This window comes from Sarcophilus harrisii, chromosome 2, assembly GCF_902635505.1.
Source record: "Sarcophilus harrisii chromosome 2, mSarHar1.11, whole genome shotgun sequence".
Classification (NCBI taxonomy): Eukaryota; Metazoa; Chordata; class Mammalia; order Dasyuromorphia; family Dasyuridae; genus Sarcophilus; species Sarcophilus harrisii.
In genome coordinates this window covers 220,539,757-220,561,368 of record NC_045427.1, presented here as the reverse complement: position 1 = coordinate 220,561,368, position 21,612 = coordinate 220,539,757, and the positions used below count along the sequence as shown (strand labels likewise).

The following is a 21,612-nucleotide window of genomic DNA, read 5'->3' as shown; positions in this document are numbered from 1 at the left end:
ATAGAGATATGCACATATATAAACACATTTAACATATACCCATATATTTCACACAGAAATACATACATACAGGCATTTTATAAATAGATATTTACTAAGATAATAAGAACAGTTCGTTCAGGCATTGCCCTGTTATACATAATATATATATTATGTTAATTATATTGTATATTTCCTAAGTATATGTAGTATGCTGCTCTGGAAGTGTAAACGCCAACATTTCTGGTCTGGCTCTGCCTCTAACTCACTGTATGACTGGACTATCACTACCCTACTGCGTTTAAATTTCCACATTTGTAAAAGGAGAGGGTTGAATCAGATGGTTTTAAAGGTCCCTTCCAGCTCTAATCTACCTCTGAAAGGGAGCTATATGATTACATTGTCTCTAAGGTCTTAAATCTGTAATTTTCTGTAAGATTTCTTCATCTTTTTTGTGTGGTGGACCTCTTTGGCAATCTGATGAAGCCTGTGAACTCAATCTCAGAATAACGTTTTTTAAATTATTGGAAGGAATGTTATTTTTCAGTGAAATGAGTGAAAATAAAGATGTAATTTTTTCCTATCCAAGTTCACAGACCCCCTGAAGTCTATTCACAGAATCCTGGGTTAAGAACGTTGTCCTGTGTGGCTCTTTTCAACAAAGAGGTGATTCGGGCCAATTCCAATAGACTTGTGATGGAACGAGCCATCTGAATGTAGAGAGAGGACTGTGGGGACCGAGTGTGGATCATAACAAAGTATTTTCTCCTTTGTTGTTGTTGTTTGCTTGCTTTTTGTTTTTTTTCTCATTTTTCTCCTTTTGATCTGATTTTTCTTGTGAAGCATGATAAATGTGGAAATATGTATAGAAGAATTGCACGTTTAACATATATATATATTGGACTACTTAACTGTCTAGGTGAGAGGGTAGGGAGGAAAGGAGGGAGAAAAAATTTGGAACACAAGGTTTTGCAAGCGTGAATGTTGAAAACTATCTTTACATATATTTTGAAAATGGAAAGCTATTTTTAATAGAAAAATTAAAAAGAAAAAATAACTTTGTCCTGGGGGAAGGAGACAATCCTTTCAATTTAAGACTCTTGATTCCTCTCCCAGCTCGACCACTTATTTGCTCTGCCATCTTTGGGCAAATGACTTCCCCTAAAATGTTCAGTTTCCTTCCCTTTAAAATGAGGAGATTGGACTAGGTGACCTCTAAAGCCTTTTCCAGTCTCCGAGGTCTTTAATTATATGATTAGATGATCTCCAAAGTCCCAGCTGTGATATTCTAATACTGTTTCCCATCTGTCAGCTACAGGCCTTGCTTCCTTAGCTCCTTCCACAGTGCCCTCTCTCGGTCCCTGAATTACTGAGAGCTCTGAGGCCAACTGTGGAAATCAGCTCTGGATGGGTTTGGACGCCGCCTCTCTGTCTTCCCCAGGACTCCGCCCTGGCTCAGGCTTCCTCTCTATACAGTGTATCCGCAAAGTCGGTCGGAGACCAGAGTGGGAAGCGGTCTGGTGAGTCTTAGGGAGAGGAGTGTGTGACCCAGCTTCAGGGCAACTGTGCACCTGTAATCCAATAATGGGTAAGGGGAGGCGGGGTCACGGATCTTACCTGTTCCCTTCAAAACTCCGATAATACACTGTGAACTCCTTCAGTTCCAGCTCCCATCTTTCAATATCTTTTACTGCCTTTCTAACGTTGATGTGCAAAAAGACCATGTGTAAATGAGCGAGTCTGTGTGTACGTGGAAAATCTGTGTGCGTGTCTGTGTGTCTATTTACTAAGGAGATTCTGGGTGAGTGCAACAGTGTTTCTGATAGTATGTATAGGAAATCATTTTATCTTAATGTCTGCGCGTGGACAGGGTTGCTATGGGTATGTGTGCATTGTGTATCCTTGGCTCACTGAGTTACCATGGGGAGAGTGCTTTGTAAACATTTAAAGCAATATTGAGAAATGCCCATTATTAACCCGAATGTGCATGTCCCAGGGAGAACGCGTGTATCCTTATCTGAGGAATGCAAAGGAGACCTGCAATGCTTGCGTATCCAAAGTATGTAAGGCAAACTGTTAGGAATGTCAATTGTGCTTGGGATACCAATTTGTTTGAAGGTTAGAAAAAGATTAATTGTGCGTCTAACTTTTTTTTTCTTACTTCTCAACGCATATGCTTATGTTGAGTTGCGTCCCTTCGGGAAGCTAAATCTGTCAGAAGCTCCGATCGTGAGAGTGGGGATCCCAAATACCCAGACCACTGGGACGCTCCATCTCCCTCCAACCCCACTTCCGCCGCCTGCCTCTTCCTAGTTCACTCTCCCTGGGCCAGTCCACAGGGAGCCCTAGGCGACGCCGCCGGACGGGCGGAGCGTGGGTAGCTGTCTCCGCCAGAGCCACACCCCGCCTGACGGGGCCGGCTCGCTCTCACGCCCACGCGGCCGCCGCCCCGTCGGAACTGCTCACACCGGGCGGGCGAGCGCACACGCGCAGTGTTCCTTCGGAGCCAGCTGCCCCCGGAGCGTCTCCTCGGATTCATCGGGAAGCCGAGGCCGCTTGGGGACTGAAACAGGGGCTGCCAGGCAGGTAGGAGGGAGCCCCGTTAAGGACAGGTGCGCCCTGGGTGCGAAGAAGAATGGACAGGGAAGGCCCACCAGGGCAGCTGAGGGTCAAGCAGGAAGCCACCTCCTTGGTCCCTCGCTTTCCCCCTCCCCCAGCCACTCCTAGCCTTTTCCTTTTTTAGGGAAATTCTTTAGCTCTTGCTCTGTCGGAAGCCTTTTGGGAGTCGTGGGTGGGGGAGGAGAGATAAAGAGACCTCGCGGTCCCTGGATCTGAATCTCTGGATTTCATCCCTTTCCCTGTCCCCTGGAGCGCCGTCCGTATCTCCTTCTCTCCCTCCTGTCATGCGCGCCTACCCCAAGACCAGTAAACAAGGCTTTCTACCTCTCATCTCCCCCCTCTCCTTTCTCCTCCTTTCTTTTCCCTCCCTCCTCTCCCCCTTGCGCTGTATTGTCATTCCTACAGTCCCACTGGTTTGAAGTCCCCTGGGAGGGGTGACGGGGATGGTGGGAAAGGATTATTAGGAGGGGGTTCCTAGGCCCAGTTCAGCCCCCTCCCTTTCTTCTTCCACCCCTCCCATCCCCAACTAGCGCCCCTGCGGGGCTCAGGAGTATTTTTAGCTCGATGACCTGGGCGGCTGCTCTAAGCTTTTCCCAGGGATCCTAGTCACAGCAGTTCTCCCTGTCCCCAACCTTTCTCTGCTGCCAAATCTCCCGCCCCACTGTGACTTCCTCTACACCCTCCCCAGCTCCATATTCCGGGGTCCCACCCTCCTTGACTGGCCTCCACCTAGACTCCTGAGACCCCTAGGTCCTGTTGATCTCATCATATGGGCTGGTGACCTGGCGGTTTCAAACTATAAGTAGATAACCTAGAGGGACTTACGCTGAGAAAGGGTGTGTCCCCATTCTAGGATCAGGGATAGAGAGTCAGAACGGTTTTTAGCGGAAATCTCATGTATAGGGGGAATACTATTCTAGTGTCCCTCTTCAAAGACAGAAAGTACCTTCCAGCTCTGACATTTAATATTCAAAAGTCTCTTAACTATAAGAAGGTACCAAGAGAAATCAGGAGAATTGAACTTAGAATTCATTTCCCCAGTTCCTTTTCATCACCATGCTCAGGTAATTGACTCTGTCAGTAGTTTCATGATAGTGACTATGATTCCCTATAACTCAGTTTCCCCCGCTGTAAAGGGACAGTGGGCCAGTTAATCGCTAAACTCCCTTTTGTCTCTGACACGTATGTTAATGCTAAATCTCTTCTGGCTCTAACATAATAGTTCTGTGTGCTAATATTCTGTGTTCTAAGGTCTACTTTGTAGTTTTAACGTTCTGTAATAACAGTTCACATTTATGGAGCCATTTATAGTATATAAAATGATATCCTCACAGATAGTAAATATCTTCATTTTACAAATGAATAAAGCAAAGCTTAACAAATGCTGAAATCGATATATTCTATAAACTTCAGCTAGCTGTTGGCATCCAGAAAGTTCTGAATTTGCTATATCCAAAGCTCAGACTAAATTATTCTTTTTGAGGAAACATGTAAGGAGTGCTCAATCCATGTTCAGGTTCTTCATTTCCTTCTCATGTTCTGACCTTGTTAATATGAGCAAGGTCTTTTAGGCCTTTTTGTCTTAGTCCTGTTCATCCAGGCTGACACAACCTTTACATTTCACTCTAGCATTTGGCAGGGTTCCCCTGATAGGGAACAGCTTCTTCTGCAGAGCCAGTTTCCCCCCAGTGGTGCCTGGGACAAGCATCTCTTTTGTGGATGCACAAGTCGGCTTCAGTAGGGAAGGATAGATTGTGTGTGTCTGAAGGGATAGAGATAGAGAGAAATAGACTAGGGAGGGAAATCAAGTGAGGATAGAGAGATGTAGGCTGGAGCCAGAAATGAGGCTGGGTGCTATGGTGACTGAAGCATAGGATTAAGTCAAATGTCTAGTTTTTCTGTCTATGACCATGATTTGGAATCATATAAATTGGAATGCCAAAACTAGAAGAAACTTTAGAGATCATCTAGTCCAATGCCCTTATTTGAAAGATAAGAAAGTTGAGACCCAGGGACTTGCCTAACATCATACAGGAAATTAATGGCAGAGCCTGAACCAAGATCCCCAGGTTACTTGGCTCCCAATCCATTGCTCTCTTCATCACAACATGTTGTCTCCTGACTTTGAAGGGCTTAACCTTCTTTCTACCCCTAGAGAAGCCATCATGGAACCCAATTCCCGTGGAGCCTTGGACCGGCAGCAGCTCCGTCTTCGAGATCGACAGAAGTTCTTTGAAGAAGTTTTCCAGCAAGACTCAGAATTCTTCTTCCCTCTATCACATCTTCACCTCGAGTCCCGGAGACGTGAGCATAGCTAGTTGGGGTTGGGGTGTATCATCTTGATATAGGGGAAGGAAACGACCACAACACTCAGTAGATAGCAAGCCAATGTGGTGCCCATCAATAGACATTTACTAAGCATTCACTATGTTCCAGGAGCTGTGTTGTACAATGGGGATCTAAAAAAAAAAAAAAAAAAAAAAAAAAAGCCCCAGTCATTGTCTTCCAGAAGCTGATATTCTAATGGAGGTGGCAGCATGGGAACAACTACATGCTTATGAGATATGTATAGTATAAATAGAAGATAGGAATCTCAGAAGAAAGGAATTATGGGGTGAGGAGAGGACCAGAAAAGTCCTTGGTAGAAGATGAGGTTTTAGTTCAACCTTGAAGGAAGCCAGGGAAGTCTGGAAGTGAAGATGAGGAAATAGAGCATTCACAGCATATGGCTATCCTATGAAAAGACTTGGGGATAGAAAATGAGGTGTGGAATTTGAATAATAGCAAGAAGACCAGTATTTCTGGATCATAGTGTAGGTAGAGGAGAATAAAATGTAAGAAAAGTAGGAAGGGACCCAGAGCTATAAAAGCCAAATAGAAGATTTTACAGGTAATAGCCATTGATGTTTATGGAATAGGAGTGACATGGGTAGACCTGTACTTTATAGTAAGATCAACTTGGTAGTTGGGTGAAGTTATGGGGAAAGACTGGTGGCAGGGCATTGGTCAGTTCTGAGATCCTCGTGTTCATGATCTCATTTGGCTTCTGAAGATTCTACATTAGGACCTTCCTTAGCCTCTTAACCTTAAAAGAATTAAAACTCTTTCCAACTGCCTAGTTGGATCAGTTCATCAGCTTGTTATGACCCTCCACAATCTTGATACCAAGACCCTCGTCCAACATTACTTCCTAGAGCTTAATTTTGTGCTTTCTCTGACCAAACTTGAATTTATGCTCACTGATCCCCATGCCTGTAATAGACTCTATACATATACCTGTTAGAATTTTCTTTTAGTAGCCAACTCAGGTACTGCCTCTTCTTCAAACCTTCCCAGATTCTTCTAACTGGAACTTATCCTTATGTCCTCATATTTCTCAGGTCACTGAAATCTCTCTGTGAGTCTCTCTCTCTCTCTCTCTCTCTCTCTCTCTCTCTCTTTCTATCCCTCTTTCTTTCTCTCTCACACACAAATCCCTGTGTACTTAATAAGTTTATAAGAGTAGTTATTTTAGTTACTTGTATACTACAACACCTCCCATGACAGAGAGTGTAAGCAACATGAAGGTATGGATTTTTACTTATTTCATCATTGTATCCTTAGCACAGGGCAAAAGACTCTGTGTCGAGCAGTTATTTAATAAATCTTTGTTGGATAGAATTGAATCACTGTTTCTGATTCCCCAGTGTCCTAGAGAGTGGCTCAGTTCCATACCCCCCTGAGGTAGTTCAGTTCAACAAACATTTGTTAGCATGCATATATTGAATGAAAAGAACTATCTTTGGCACCTTTCCTGGATTCTCCTTGTTTCTCTGATCCACTCTTTCCCTGCCTTTGATTCCCTTCTGGAGCAATTCCAAAGTCCCCTTGGAATTACAAAGACAAAGGAAGGTTACTTTCATTAGTCTTTAAACAATTGTTTAGCACTGCACTGTCCAAGGTGCTGGGAGAGAGCCAGAGTTTACATAAAACTCTTTCTGCCCTCACAAAGCTTACAATGGAGTGTGGGACAGGGCAAAACAAATAACAGAGAATATACTATATAATACAAAATCTGATACTTGTCAGCCTCAAAGGCTTGGGCAGTTCACTTTCCTTTAGTTTCCTTATACCCATTTAAAACAGGGACAGGAATATTTGCATTACCTTCCTCATGAGGTTGTGAGGACAACTGTGAACAAAGAAACACTATACAGAAATGTGAGTTATTGTTATTAAAAAAACTACTTATTCTTATATTACATGATAAACACATAAAAGATCCTATGTCTTCTAACTCTCTTTAGTGTATGAGGTTGCAATCTTTAATAAAAGAAAAACATATCTAATAATAATTGCTGACATTTCTACAGCACTTTGTTGTTTATACAAAGCAAAGTTGTTTATAGAACAGTTTAAATTATCATGAATTATCTAAATTTATCTATATAGCAACCCTATGAGCTAAATTGTGTTAATATTCCCATTTTAGAGATAAAGAGACAGAGACCCAAAAAGATGAAGTCATACAGTGAGTCAGTGGGAGAGCCCAAAGTCCAACCCATGTCTTTTGTCTCCTGATGGAGTACATGATGCTGCTGAACCCTTTCTAACAGGAGGTGGCTTGGATTGGTGTGATAAGAAGAGTTGATTTCTCCTGAACACAGTAGAATTAGTGGATCCTCAATGTTAACTCACTTGTTTCTTTTCCTAGCTCCCATAGGCAGCATTTCTTCTATGGAAGTGAATGTGGATACACTGGAGCAGGCTGAATTGATTGATTTTGGGGACCCAGATGCCTCAGATGTGTTCTTACCCTGTGAGGAGCTCCCACCAACTCCACAGCCACCCACCATCTCTGGTATGTCTTCTGTCCTCAGGGTCTGTGGCTTTTTCCTAAGGAATCTGCAGTGGCAGGACATGAGGATGTTTAGTTTGGAGAAGATAATACTTAAGAAGGGTGGAGCAGTAATGATAGCTGTCTTCCGGTAGCTGAGGGATCATTATAGGGAAGATACAACATACTTGTTTTTTGTGGTCCCAGGGAGAGAGGGGATGTGGTTTATAGCAAGAGGATTGCGTTTGAATACTTGCTGTACTGTGATTTCCCATTTAGCCCCTCTTCCTCAGTTTACTTCATTTAAAAGGAAGGGAAGTGGTTTATAACAAGCGTATTGAGTTTGAATCCTTGCTCTACTGTGATTTCTTGTCTCTGGAGCTTGGGGCAGTCACTTAACCTCTCTGCCTCAGTTTCCTTCATTTAAAAGGAGGGAATTGGACTTGTTGATCTCTAAATACCTTTCCAACTCTGAATCCCACAATCCTAAAAGAGCTTCCTATTTAGATGGGCTTGTCAGTTTCTAAGAGGCAGCTAGATGGGTAGAACCCTAGATCTAGAAAGCAACCCATTTGAAATTGAGACCCATACACTTCCTAGTGAATGTGACTCTGGGTGAGCCCTTAATCTCTGCCTGATTTCTCCCTCTGTAAACTGGGAATAATAATAATAGCACCTGCCTCCCACACTTGTTATGAACTTAAAATGATATAGTATTTGTAAAGCACGTTGCCAATATTAAATCTTTCTGATGATTATTATTATTGTTACTATCATCATTATCATCTGTTATTCCCATCTATTATTTCACTGAGAAAGTTCAGTCCAATAGGAAGTTCCCTCTCCCTGGAGAGTTTCAGGTGGAGGCTAAATTCCCATTTGTTGGGACAGTGCAACATTCACTAGGACTGGTTGACTCATGCCTCCCAGCTCTCCAGTGTGTGGTACTACCGGTTATTCTGTTGCTCCTAGTGACCAGTAGCAGCTATCTCTTTCCTCCTCTCCCACTGGGCTGAGGGGGGGGGGGGGTTCAAGCTTTGGGAAAGAGCAGGACTGGAGACAATGAGAGTGAGGGAGGTAGTGTGTGGCAGCATTGCTAAAATTTTTGGTTTTTCCCTTGCCAAATTTTCAGGAAAAGGCCCTTTTGCCCTTAGTTAATTGTAAAATAAACAGATGGCCAGCTCTCCCTCCACCCTTCCTCCAGCCCTGCTAATTACAGAGCCAGATTGGGCAGTATAGAGAAAAGAGGCAGCTGGCAGGGACAGCGGTGTGTCTCCTTGGCTGCAGCTCTAGTTTGTTGTCCATTGCCCTTGGTACCTTCTCCATGTAGAATAAGGTTATATTATGGAATGAACACCTACCAATACAAATAATGGTTCTCCTACAGATCTGAAGGACTGACCTGAAATAGGCATCTTGTGTTAGAGCTAAAAAAGGTCTTAGAGATCAACCCCCTCACTTTATTTAGAAGGAAGAAAATTACTTGTCTAAGGTGATACAGAGGGTAAGTGGCAGTCTGGCCTAGGACCCAGAGGGGCTGGCTCAACCTCAGCAGACTTAAGATGTCCTCAGGGAGAGGAACCCAAGAATGAAGCTCTAATGAGAATTTTGAGCGGCCTGGCACCTGTGTTGAGGAGGCTTTTTTTGGCAACCCTCCTTTCCTGGCAGTGGCAAAATGGCGCTGGAACCACCCCCACCCCTTGTGAGGCCCCACCTGCTGCAGAAAGCAGGCAGCTGGCTCTGTGACTCAGGCCTGGAGGAGGAGGAGGAGGAGGAGGAGGAGGAGAAAGAGAAGGAAGCGGGATACAATTAGCAAATACAATTACTGACATGGCGAGGACTCCCAGTCTTCTCCTCCTGTTATCACTCAGGCAACAGTCTCCTCTTCCCCCTCTTGCTCTTGGGATTTGATTTAACCTAGTTTCCTAGAATTCCAAAATATCAGAGCTGAAAAGAGAGGACTTGCTGAAGAACACGAGCCATAAAATATCAGACTTAAATGGAGAGTCTCTAGTTCAACCCCTTGATTTTACAGAGAAGAGCTAGTGATGGGAAGTGATTCCCTGAAGGTCACAGAGGTATGTAACTAATATCGGAACTGGTACTCCCAACTTCATAGCTTTTTCCACTAAGCTAATATAATGAGTAAACTTGTTGGAGAAAAATTTAGCATAATCATGTTCTAAGGCAGGAGTTCTTAACTCTTGATTTTCTGATAACTGTGTTATTTTAGGATAATTGATTTCTTTTGTAATTCTGTGCATTTATTTTATGCATTTAAAAACATCATTCTGTGAAGGGATCTACAGACTTTACCAGATTATCCAAAGGGAGCATGATATAAAAAAGGTTAAGAATCCTGTTGCTGGGAGGTAAGAGTTGTGCACTGTATAATTGATTGATTTAATTTTTTGTTTTTTAAAGAAGCAATCAGGATTAAGAGATTTGTCCAGGATTACACAGCTAGTGTCTGAGGCTGGATTTGAATTTAGATCCTTATGATTCCAGGGCTGGGCAGAGTGTCCTATGATGTATGATTTATGCTGATCCCCATAAAGCCCTAGGTGGGGAGGGGCATTGCCCAGTTAGAACCCTTTATACCACACCATTAGGAAACCAAATCCTCCTAGTTCTTGCCTCGCCCTGCCTAGCCACTGACCAGTGCTTCTTTTTGGTCAGGTGTGGATGATCGTCCGGAGGAACTGAACCTGCAGAGGCCCCCATCAGACAGGACCATGTCAAGGACCTCCTCTTCCTCTTCTTCCACTGAACTTAATAGCCCAGACCTGATTGGAGATGGTGTGGACACACCTTTGGCTCAGTCTGATGAGGAGGATGGTGGCGCAGAACCTGCAGCCTGCAGCTAGCAGTGGGGGCTTCCTTTGGACTGAACTAGATGGGGACTGGTCATACCTTAGTGAGGAACCCCAGCCCCTGCTAGGAGCCTTTGGGGAGAAGGCCAAAGTCTTCCAAAGCAGTTGGCACTAGAGGGAGAAGACTACAAATCTTTCAGACATTAACTCCTGCTTGTTGCTAATGCTTGCCAGCGTCCACTGCACATATCTACTCATGACCTACGTAGGCAACAAATGAACTAGGGAGATGTGGGGAGAGGTGGAAGGTAAGGTGGGACACCATCTACAGCACATTTCCGAAGGGCCAGAAAAACCATCCACCTTTTGTTAGTGGACTTGACCAAGAGGACTTGTGGATGTAAATATACCAGCCCCCTTCCTTCCTTCTCTCCTTGAAATGCTACACAAACCAGCCTCCTTTCCTTTCCTTCTTGAAATGGCATATCAACTATCCTGCTTTCTCATTTCTCCCACTGTTACGCTCTAGTAATCTTCTCACTTTATTTACATACTGAGAAGCTCTCCCAAACCATCCCGCTTGACTTTTTGTCTCTTTTCAAGCACAGTTACTGGGGTCCAGGATGGTCATTTCCTAGTCTTATCTACAGGCCTTCCCTTACCCTGAAGAAACTAAGCCTCTTAGGCTCAGCATGAGGCCCCACAGCTGCCCACTGTCTATGGGGGGGGAGTGTGTTTGGATAAAACTTAGCAGCCCCTCCTGGCTCCAGGAAGGTTGGGACCCAGCTCCCTTGTCCCCAATCACCAAACCTTGGTGCTGAGACCATCTACTGTGCAGCCAGAGGGTCAGTGGCTGCCCCCACTATTGGCAGGGTCTGCAGTTGTGTTTTTCTTGGCCCCAGATCTCCCTGCAGGAGAGACAAAGCTTTAGGGTGCACTTCAGCAATATCTCCTCTCAACCCTGACCACTCATTGCTTCATCACCAGGCTCACAGCAGGCCCAGCGCCTGTGGTCTGACTAGGACCATATAATTATAGGATTAACAACTGAAAGGAATCTTAGGTCATCTAATCCAATTCCTTCATTTTACAGATGGAGAAATTGAAACCCAAAGCCATTAGAGTGACTTGTCCCAAGCTATTGGGGTAGAAATAGAGGTGTACCTTGTCCCAGACAGGTAGTAGTTTGCCCTGCACCCAGTGCCCCCCTGCTTCTGCTCCCCAGCTCAGCTTTGATGCTTCCTCCCACTATTGTCCGTGAGGTTTCTACTGTGGAGGGCCAGAGACCAGCGTGTCTGGGCTGCGGCCACAGCAGACCATGGGTTAATAAACCTTTTGATTCCAGCAGGCAAATGCTATCATTAGCCTTCTGAGTGAGAGAGAATGTGTGTGTGTGTATCCGGGTAACAGCATCTCAGTGTCTCCCTGGTGATATGGAAATGTTGTTGGGTTTATGGGGCCTTGGTGCATGAATCAGTTGAGATTCTAATGCAAAGGAGGTAACCTTCATGCTTTGTGCAGTCATTAGAACCCTCTTGGAGTACTGTGTCTAGTTTAGGAGGTCACATTTTAGGAAGTATGAGAGAGAGAGTTTGGAGTTCAGAAACTTGGATTCCAATCCTGCTTCTGACACATACTCCCTGTATGGCCTCAGGCAAATCAATAACTTGCTGGTGCTACAGGTAAATTGCTAAGTTATAAATTGGTCTGCATCGGTGGGAAGAATGGCTGTACCAATTAGTAGGCAGGTGATACCATAGTGCACAGAGTGGTGGACCTGGAATCAGGAGGTCAAGTATGACATCTAGCTATGTGACCCTGGGCAAGTAACTTAACTTCTGCCTGCTTAACTGTAAAATGGGGATAATAATAGCACCTATCTCCTAGGATGGTTCTGAGGACCAAATGAGATATTTGTTTAAAAACAAGTCCTTACCATAGTGCAAATAGTAGGCATTATATAAATGCTAGTCATGCTGATGTTGATGAAGAAGAAATCTCAGGTCTGGGCAAGAGAAGCTAAAACACACCCAGAGCTTTTAAACCTGGTGAAAGATTGGCTGTAGGGAGGGGAGCAGTTGATTATTGATTTGTAATTGATCCCAAAGGACAAAAATAGGATCAAATGGAAGTCAGGCAGATTTTTGTTTCTAAATTAGAAAAAAAAAATCCAGACATTCAAGAGGCCATCTTGGAAAAGAGTGAGTTCCCCAGTATTAGAAGTATTTCAATATTGTGATGTTTTGGGAAAAAGCTGGTTTAGATCACAAACTCACAGTGCTAGAGTTAGAAAAAAACTTAGAAATTAGTTACTTCAATATCCTTTTTTTTCCCCAGTTAGAAACTGAGGCCTTAGAGAGAGGAAGTTGACTTACCCAATATCAAGCAATTATTAAGTCTAAGAATTGGAACTTGAACCCAGGTTTCCAAGTTTAGTGCTTTTTTTTTCTTTTACCCATGATGCCTTCTAGAGTCATACCTCCAGGTTTCCTTCTAGCTCTAAGTTCCTATGAGGAACTAAATTCCTATGAGAAGCTCTTCTATTTAGTGTTGCCAAAGGGCGTCTCTACCCTAAGCTGATTGGGTAGCCCTTGGAAACCGGAGAGAAGATTCTGGTCTTAGCTGAGATCAGACCCTGGGGTGGCTCAAACTGTCACCCACTTCCTGGCCAGGGACAATGGGCTAATCCAGTGCCAAACCACAAGGGCTTGGCTTCCCATCAAGAGCTTCCTTGTGCCTAGTCCAGCCTGGGTTTCTAGACCACATAATGCTCTCCCAGGGACAGGATGGTTTGGAATGATTTCATGGGGCATTGAGCCCAGGTCCTACCCAGCTTCCCTCACCCCTGTCACCTCCAGCCATGGCTGATCGTTTGTATTTCGAAGTTTTGTAGAGGTTGGATGACAGTTCTTCCCAAATTCCTGGCACCCAGGGAGAGGCAGGGATTTAGTGATCCTCACAGCAATCCTTAGGTTTGGAGGAAGGAAGATGAGCCACTACTTAGAGGAAAATAGAGAGAGGGAGATAACTATAATCTGAAAGTACAAGAAATTAATATGAGGGGAGGAAATCAGCTACCCAGGATTTTTACTCTCACACAGATCTCAGGGTCAGGTCAAGAGAGACAATTTGTGGTCCTTTTGATTGGGATTTATTGTCTTTCAAAACAACCCATGTTTTGATGAGTGAAGGATTATACTGACTTTCCAGTGTTCTCTTTTTCACCAGTTAGCAATTAACCAGGATCAAAGCATTAAGGGCTGGAAGGGACTTTACCCTCTCAGGGATGCTTAACCTTGGGCCTACTTTCAAGGAGTCTATGGATAGTTTTAGGAAATATATGTACTTGGATAAAAAAAAATTACAATTTTATTTTTCACAAACTACTAGCCAAATTTTAGCTTGTTCCTTCTAAGATATTATTCTAATAAGGAATTTGTAGGGATCATTAGATTGCCTAAGGGGGTCAATGATGCAAAAAAAAAAAAAAAAGAAAGGTTAAGGACTACTACATATTTTTTCTTTTAAAAAATGGATATATTTCATTTTGACCCAACACTTTTCTCCAAAAACTCAAACCTCCTTACATTCCCTATAACATTTTATCAATGTTAATCAAAAGAAAGGATGTGACCTTTAACTTTGACAGTAGGATCCTAATTTTTACCATTGTTACTGTATTTGACCAAAGTTCTGTCGACTTTATTTGCTTAAGTCATTGTATATATAGTTCTTTTGTCCCTTCTTTCTTTGTTTTGGATTACTTATAAAAGTCTTCCTATGTTTCTCTGAATTCTTTGGATTTGTCATTTCTTATGGTACAATAATTTTTATTACATTCATATATCATAATTTATGCAGTCATTTCCTTATTGTTGGGTAAATATTTATTTTCCATCTTTTTATCACAAATAATGTTGTTCTAAGCATTTTTGTAAATATGAGTATATTCTTGCTGTCTATAACAATATATGGCCCCACAAATGGGGTCAAAAAGTATGAATGACTTTATTTTTCTTGCATAAATCCAAATTGTTTTCCAGATTAGTTGGTACAAGTGTACCAGCAATGAGCTAATGTGGCTACTTTCCCATCTTTCAGCATCTTTGCCAGCTTTATGAGTATGAGGTTACACCTCAAAGCTATTTTTAATTTCTGATTATTCACAATTTGTACAATTCTCAGTAGGTGATTATTGATAGTTTATATTGCTTTTTGAAAGATTCTTGTCTTTTGACTATTTTAAAAAATTCAATAGTATTTTATTTTTCCAATTTACATGTAGATAGTTTTCAACATTCATTTTTTTTTTTATAGTAACTTTTTATTAACAGAATCCATGCCAGGGTAATTTTTTTTACAACATTATCCCTTGCATTCACTTCTGTTCCGATTTTTCCCTCCCACCTTCCACCCCCTCCCCTAGATGGCAAGCAGTCCTGTATATCAACATTCATTTTTGTAAAATTTTGAGTTCTAAATTTTTTCCCTCCCTTCCTTATCTCCTCCCTGACAAGACAACAAGCAATCTGATACAGATTATACATGTGCACACATTTGAAACTTATTTCTATATTACTGACTATTTTTCCACTGGGGAACGACTTCAATTCTCTCAATTTTGAACCCCTGATCTTACCCTCCATACTTAATAGTCTGTAAGTTTCTTAAGAGCAAAGATGCTTCTTCAGTACTAACACATTTCATCAGCAGCAGTACTCTCCAGTAGTAGGTTGTAGCTCCCCTGTAACTTGTCATACTTTGTGATTCCTGTTTTTGCCTTTCTTTAAAACCTTCATGACAGATCTGCCTTCCAGCTCCTTTAATAGATCCTGAGGCCCAGTGCAGAATGTGGGCTGCCCAATTCTTGACCCTTTTCCTTGCAACATGACTGGTCTGGTTCCTTTTCTAGTTATACATGTACTTTATCATGTCTTTGACATGTCCCATTTTCATATAGTGCTTTATACGGAGAACTTTTCCTTATACCCACCCTATGAGGTAGGTCCTCTGAGTATTATTAGATCATTATCCCCAGTCCACAGATGACTAAGAGTGACTTGCCCAGAATGACTTAGCTAGCATGAACTAGGATTCCAATCCAGGCCTTTTGACCCCAAATCCATTGTCTCTTTCCATTACATCCACTAGATGGCAGGTAGGTGGTACAATGGATAGTGCTAAATTAGCATTTTTATTAGAAGAAGCTAGCTGGTGCTAAACCTCTGGGTCTGCAATCAGAACCACCTGAGTTTAAATCTAGTCTCAGACACTTACCTAGTAGATGATCCTGGGCAAGTCATTTAAACATTGTCTGCCTTAGCTTCCTCACCTGCAAAATGGGGTTAATAATAGCATCTACCTCACAGGGTTTTTTGTTTGTTTGTTTTTCCTCATAGGGTTTTTGTGAGGATCAAATGAGATTATAATGGTAAAGTACTTGGTACAGAACCTAGTATACAGTAGGCACTTAATAATGCTTGTTTTCTTCCTACATCATGATGCATCTCTTGTACACTATTTCTTGGTGTGCAGAATGTGTTGCATTAACATTGCAGTTACATTCCTTTTGAGTTCCCTGTAATTTTGAACTTTTCTAATATATCAGTTTTCCATGATATGCAACTACAGAACATTACCAGAAGAATAAGGTATTTTAAATAAGATGGGATTTTGACTATTTTTAGTTTTTTGAGAGGGCAGGGATTATCTTATTTTATAATTATATCCCCACTTCTAAGCACAGGTATTGATTTTTATATTTGTTCTTCTCTAGCATTGAGAATAGGACTTTTGAATGAACAAAAGTTTGATCTCAGTGTATTTGTCATTGTTTTCATGACTGATCTTTGGAATCAATCAAATTTTTATTAAGCACCTACTATGTGCTAGGCACAGGAGATACAAAAAGGGACAGAAAGTCCCTGCTCTAAAGGCGATAATCTAATGGGGAGACAACATGCAAATAAGTAGATATAAACAAGCTATATAGAAAATAAATAGGAAATAATTAAAAGAAGGTACTAAGATTAAGAGAGGTTGGGAAAAACTTGTAAAAAAATTGGGATTTTAGTTGGGATTTAAGGAAGTCAATAGGTGGAACTGAGGAAGGAGAGCCTTCCAGGTATAGGGCACATCCAGAGAAAATACCTGGATTGGAGAGATGGAATGTTTTACATATGGAACATCAGAAAGGTCATTGTCACTGCTGAGAAGTAAGAGTATAAGAAGACTGGAGAGGTAGGAAAGGTCTCAGTTATGAAGGGCTTGAATAACCAAAAAAATATTTTATATTTGATTCTGGAGGAAATAGGGAGCCCCTGGAGTTTGTGGAAGGAAAGGGATTACATCACTGGATCTGTGCTTTAGGAAAATCAATCTGGATGGATTGGTTTGGGAAGACACAGAGGTAAACAGACTCATCAGCTGGCTATTGCAATAATCCAGGCATGAGGTAATGGAGGTGAGAGAGAGATGCTGCAAAGCTGAGATCAACAGGCCTTGGAAACAGATTAAATATGGGGGCAAGGCTGGGGGAGAAGAGCTGGTGAGGAATCCAGGATAACTCCTAGGTTGCAAGTCTGAGAGACTGGGAGGATATTATTATCCTCTACAACAATAGATAAGAGGTGTATGGGGGGCAGTAAGGGGGGAAATGAGTTCTGTTTTGGACATGTTAAGTTTAATGTCTACTGGACATCTGGTTTAAAATGTCTGAAAGGTAGCTGGACTTGTGAGATTGGAGGTCAGTAGAGAGATGAGGGCAGGATAGGTAGATTTGAGAACCATGAGCCTAGCTGGAGAAGAACCAGCTCCGTGGGAGCTGAGGAAATGAACAAGTGAAGTAGTATTTAGGGAGGAGAAGATCCAGTACAGAGCTCTGTGGGACACCTGTGGGAGAGCTTGATCTGGATGAATGAAATTCAGAAGCTTGATGCTTTGTAGAAGTCATTATCTTTCAGGTTACCAGTAGATAAGACACATAATGGCATATTTGGACAGATAAGGCATAGGGAGTTACGGTATTGTCTGCTGAGGCAAGCAACAAATCCACTGAACAAGGAATTCCAGATCTCCTGACTCCTCTCCAAGGGGATGAAAATGATTGGGCTTATGTTTTCATTTTATTCTACAGAAATGCATGGGTCTTTCAAGGAAATTTTTTATGGTTATAGTGAGAATTATGTCTTTCCAAAAAGAATCCGCAGTCCAAGAGAGAAACTGCATGCCAGTGATTTAGAAGTATGGGACACAGGGCTAAATGCAAGACTTATATGATTTTTTTTTTCTTAAGTTCAGGAGAAGTAAGCAAGGTTCTGGAGAGGGAAACACAGAGGTGAGCTTCATAGACTCTAGGACCTTAGAATATCAGAGGCAGAAGGGACCTTAAAATATAAAGTCAGAGTTAGAGGGAACCCTAGAACATTGAACATCAGAGCTAGAAGGCACCTTAGATAAGGACATAGAATGTCAAAGTCAAAGGAATCTCAAAATAGAAATCCAAAGCCAAAGTGAATCTTAGTGCACAGGATTTCAGAAATGGAAAGGATTTTGAAATAGAAAAACCAGAATCAAAAGGGGATTTTAGAATATAGAGTGTAAGTCAGAGCCAAAGTGAATATTAAAGCATAGATTAGAATCTTACAATGGAATGAATCTTAGAATTGTAAAGGGCTGACACTCTGGTTTCACTGGAATCAGACAACTGAGCACTTAAGGCTAATTACCTATTGGACAATACTCTATTAGCATATGCTTGGAAAAATGGCCTTTCTCACTATTGTGTCCCTGCTCGATCTTTTGGTATATACAGAGAATTGTAGGAGGGATTAGGGGGTGGAGTGAGAGAAGCCAGAGTCACTTTGGAGGAGGATGAGGAGAAGGGAGGTTGGTTGGTGGAGAGCGTGTGGCAGTTTTGTCCATCCCCTTCACTTCTTCCTTTAAAGACCAAGGACTTTTTGCTTTTCCTGACTCAGATTGATTCTGAAGCCTCCAGGGAGCTAACCTAGACTTCACATAGAACATAAGATTGTCAGAGTTGGAGGGGAATTTAGAACAGTGCTTTCCACCTTGTGATCTTTCAAAGATGCTTGAATCCATATGTACATCAAATAAGCACACATGCTTTCAGTAGATTGAATAAATAACATCTAGCAATATATGTATTGCTATTTTTTAAATGTATCCCAATGAAACTGTGACTGACAAAATAAAAATTTATTTTAAAGACATTACTGAATTTGTAGCCTTTTATCATTATGGGTTTCTTTGATCAATGTATAATCAAGAAATCAAGACGCATTTATTAAATGCCCATTATGTTTCTGTCATTGTGCTGGCTACTGAAGATATAAAGGCAAAAAGGACACCATTTTTGTGATTCAAAGAACTAATATTTCATTAAAAGTGAATGTACACATACACACAAATGCAGAATAATTTTGGGAGGCACTGATAGATGGGGATGATTGGGAAAAACATATAGAAAGTAATACTTGAACTGAGTCCTGAAGTAACTAAGGGATTTTTATAATTTTGAGTTCCAAATTCTCTCCCTCACTCATTCTCCATTCTCTCATTTAGAAAGCAATCTTATTTTTTTTTGAAGATTTATTATAGCTTTTTATTTACAAGTTATATGCATGGGTAATTTTACAGCATTGACAATTGTCAAACCTTTTGTTCCAATTTTTCCCCTCTTTCCCCCCATTCCCTCTCCCAGATGACAGGTTGACCAATACATGTTAAATATGTTAAAGCACAAATTAAATACAATATAATATACATGTTCAAACAGATTAACTGTTTTGCTGTACAAAAAAAATCAGACTTTGAAATAGTGTACAATTAGCCTGTGAAGGAAATAAAAAGTGCAGGCGGACAAAAATGTAGGGATTGGAAATTCTATGTAATGGTTCATAGTCATCTCCCAGAGTTCTTTTGCTGGGTGTAGCTGGTTCAATTCATTACAGCTCTATTGGAACTGATTTGGTTCATCTCATTGTTGAAGAGAGCCACGTCCATCAGAATTGATCGTCATATAGTATTATTGTTGAAGTATAGAATGATCTCATGGTCCCACTCATTTCACTCAGCATCAGTTCATGTAAGTCTCTCCAGGCCTTAGAAATCAATTTTATAAAAGATTCTAAGAGACAGAACAAGAAGATAGTATCATAAGGAGGCATGTGGGTTAGCTGGTACAAAGTCACAGAGAGGAGAGACAGGGCAGTGTCTGCCCTGGCCATTCAAAACCAGGATGTTTTCTGACTCCATGGGGCCTTTAACCCCTCCCATGTGAAAAATAGCAAGGCCAGTTTAATAAATTATAATGTTCTGGAAAAGGAATAATATAAAATGAAGTTGGAAATGTGTGGAAGGCAGATTATAAAGGACTTTATTTAAATGCCAACCAGGAATTTTTATTTTATCCTAGAGGCTCAAAGTTGACCTTAAGAAAAATTACTTTAGCTGTGGATTGGAGGCAGGGAGTCCAATTAATAAGCCATTGTGATATTCCAAATGAAAGATGATGAAGACCTGAACTATTGTAGTACCTATATGAACAGTGAGGAGACAAATGATAGGATGTTGTAGAGGTAGAAATGAACAAATTTGGCAACTGCTTGAATATGTGAAGTATGACATCACATTTAAGGATAATTTTGAAGTTATGAAACCTTGTGTTACTGGAAGAATGTTCTTGCCTTTGAAAGAAAACAGATATTAAGGAAAGAGGTTGATTTGGTGGAACTTTGAGTTTGAGCTGTCAATAAGATTCTAATTTGAAATGTCCAGTAGGCAGTTGGTGATGAAGGATGGAAGCTTAGGAGATAATGTAAGATTGAATATTTGGATATTTAGATTTGGAAGTCATCTGCATAAAAAAATTAAATCCATATAAATTGGGTTCAGTTAAAACAAAATTTAAGTGAAAAGTGAATTATGAAGGAGAACTGAAAGGATAATAAATACTCTTGAATAGAAGTTAGGAAATCTTCTCCAAGTAGTAGACATCCTAAAAAATTAGAATGGACCAAATCAATAATTTCATGAGACAAGAAATAATAGAAAAAGTCAAAAGACTGAAAAATACAAGAAATTATAAACTACCTGTCTTTTTAAAATGACCTAGAAAACAATTCAAGGAAAGATATTTAAAGAATAATGACACTCTGAAAACCATGAGAAAAAAAATCTGCACGCCATATTTTAAAAAATTTTTAAATGAAAATTGTCCAGTTTTTTTTAGAACAAAAGGAAAAATGAAAATTGAAAGAATTTTCTAGTCACCTCTTGAAAGAAATTCTCAGGGAAATAATATTCAAAATCCAAAATCTCCAGGTCAAAGAAAACTAATACTCCAAGCAGCCAGAAAGAGTTTTAAGTACATAGGAACTTCAGTCAGGATCATACAAGCTCTGAAAGCTTCTCTTACAAAGAAAAGATCTTAGAATACAATTTCCTAACAGGTAAGGCTACTAATCAAGAAATCCAGGAATCAGACCAGAGAAGCATGGGGGAAAACATTAAATGAAGGTCACTTTCAGGAGAAACAAGAGATTTTTTTTTTCTGGAGTACACTGGAGACCACTTGAATATAAAGAGTTAATAGATGAATTTTGGAAACAGTTCACAACCCTATCACAGAGACATGATATGGTCATAATGAGAGACTTAAGTTATACAGTCATCTGTTGGAGTTGTCTCTCTTGAAAAAGCAGAACAATTAATGACGTCTTGGTTTATTTAAGTGAAAATTTCATCCAAGAGATGGATGAAGCATAAAGGGGAAATCTTGTTCCATATCCCTCCTTAAGTAGGTGAGAGAAAAAAAAGAGAGGAAATCTTACATGTACCATAGAATTTTGAGAAAGTACACATCAAAAAATTCAGAAGAAAGATAGATATGAGTCCATGAACTAAAAACTTACTAGGAACTTCAGCTCAGGAAAATCCTCAGGAATGACAACGAGGAAAACAATCCTAATAAGGAATAAAAATGAGATTTGTTTGATGAGATTATTATGGATGCACTTGTCAACCAATTTAGATGTTTTTAAAGAAATGTACAACGACTAATAATATGTTTTAAATGATCATACATATATAACCTGTGTCAGATTGCTTGCTTTCTTGGGGAGGGGAGAGAGAAGGAAAGGAGGGGAAAAAAATTTAGAATTCAAAATCTTACAAAAATGAATATTAAAAACTATTTACATATATATATATATATGTATATATATATACATATATATATATATAAAACCTAAAAATAAAAGAGAAATGTCTAAAAGATGGAAGCAAAGCCAAATAGAAAAATAAATGTTTCACTGTGGTATTATCCTTTAAAAATAGTGTTAGAAATACTAAAGTTCAGAGTGA

General features: G+C 40.7%; 1 protein-coding gene across 6 annotated transcripts; it reads left to right on the top strand.

The window, feature by feature from the left end:
- Positions 1–1,419: 1,419 nt before the first annotated feature.
- Positions 1,420–14,226, top strand: DBNDD2 (dysbindin domain containing 2). Of its 6 annotated transcripts, none has more exons than XM_012539805.3 (4): positions 1,420–1,499; positions 4,754–4,902; positions 7,292–7,438; positions 10,094–14,226. In XM_012539805.3, exons 2-4 carry the CDS (start codon positions 4,764–4,766, stop codon positions 10,279–10,281), a joined length of 474 nt encoding a protein of 157 aa, XP_012395259.1. In that variant the 5' UTR covers positions 1,420–1,499; positions 4,754–4,763; the 3' UTR covers positions 10,282–14,226. The 6 variants fall into 6 exon arrangements, with proteins under 6 accessions (XP_012395259.1, XP_012395260.1, XP_012395258.1 ...); XM_012539806.3 differs by lacking the exon at positions 1,420–1,499 and adding an exon at positions 1,517–1,567; XM_012539804.3 differs by lacking the exon at positions 1,420–1,499 and adding an exon at positions 2,335–2,561.
- Positions 14,227–21,612: the final 7,386 nt, after the last annotated feature.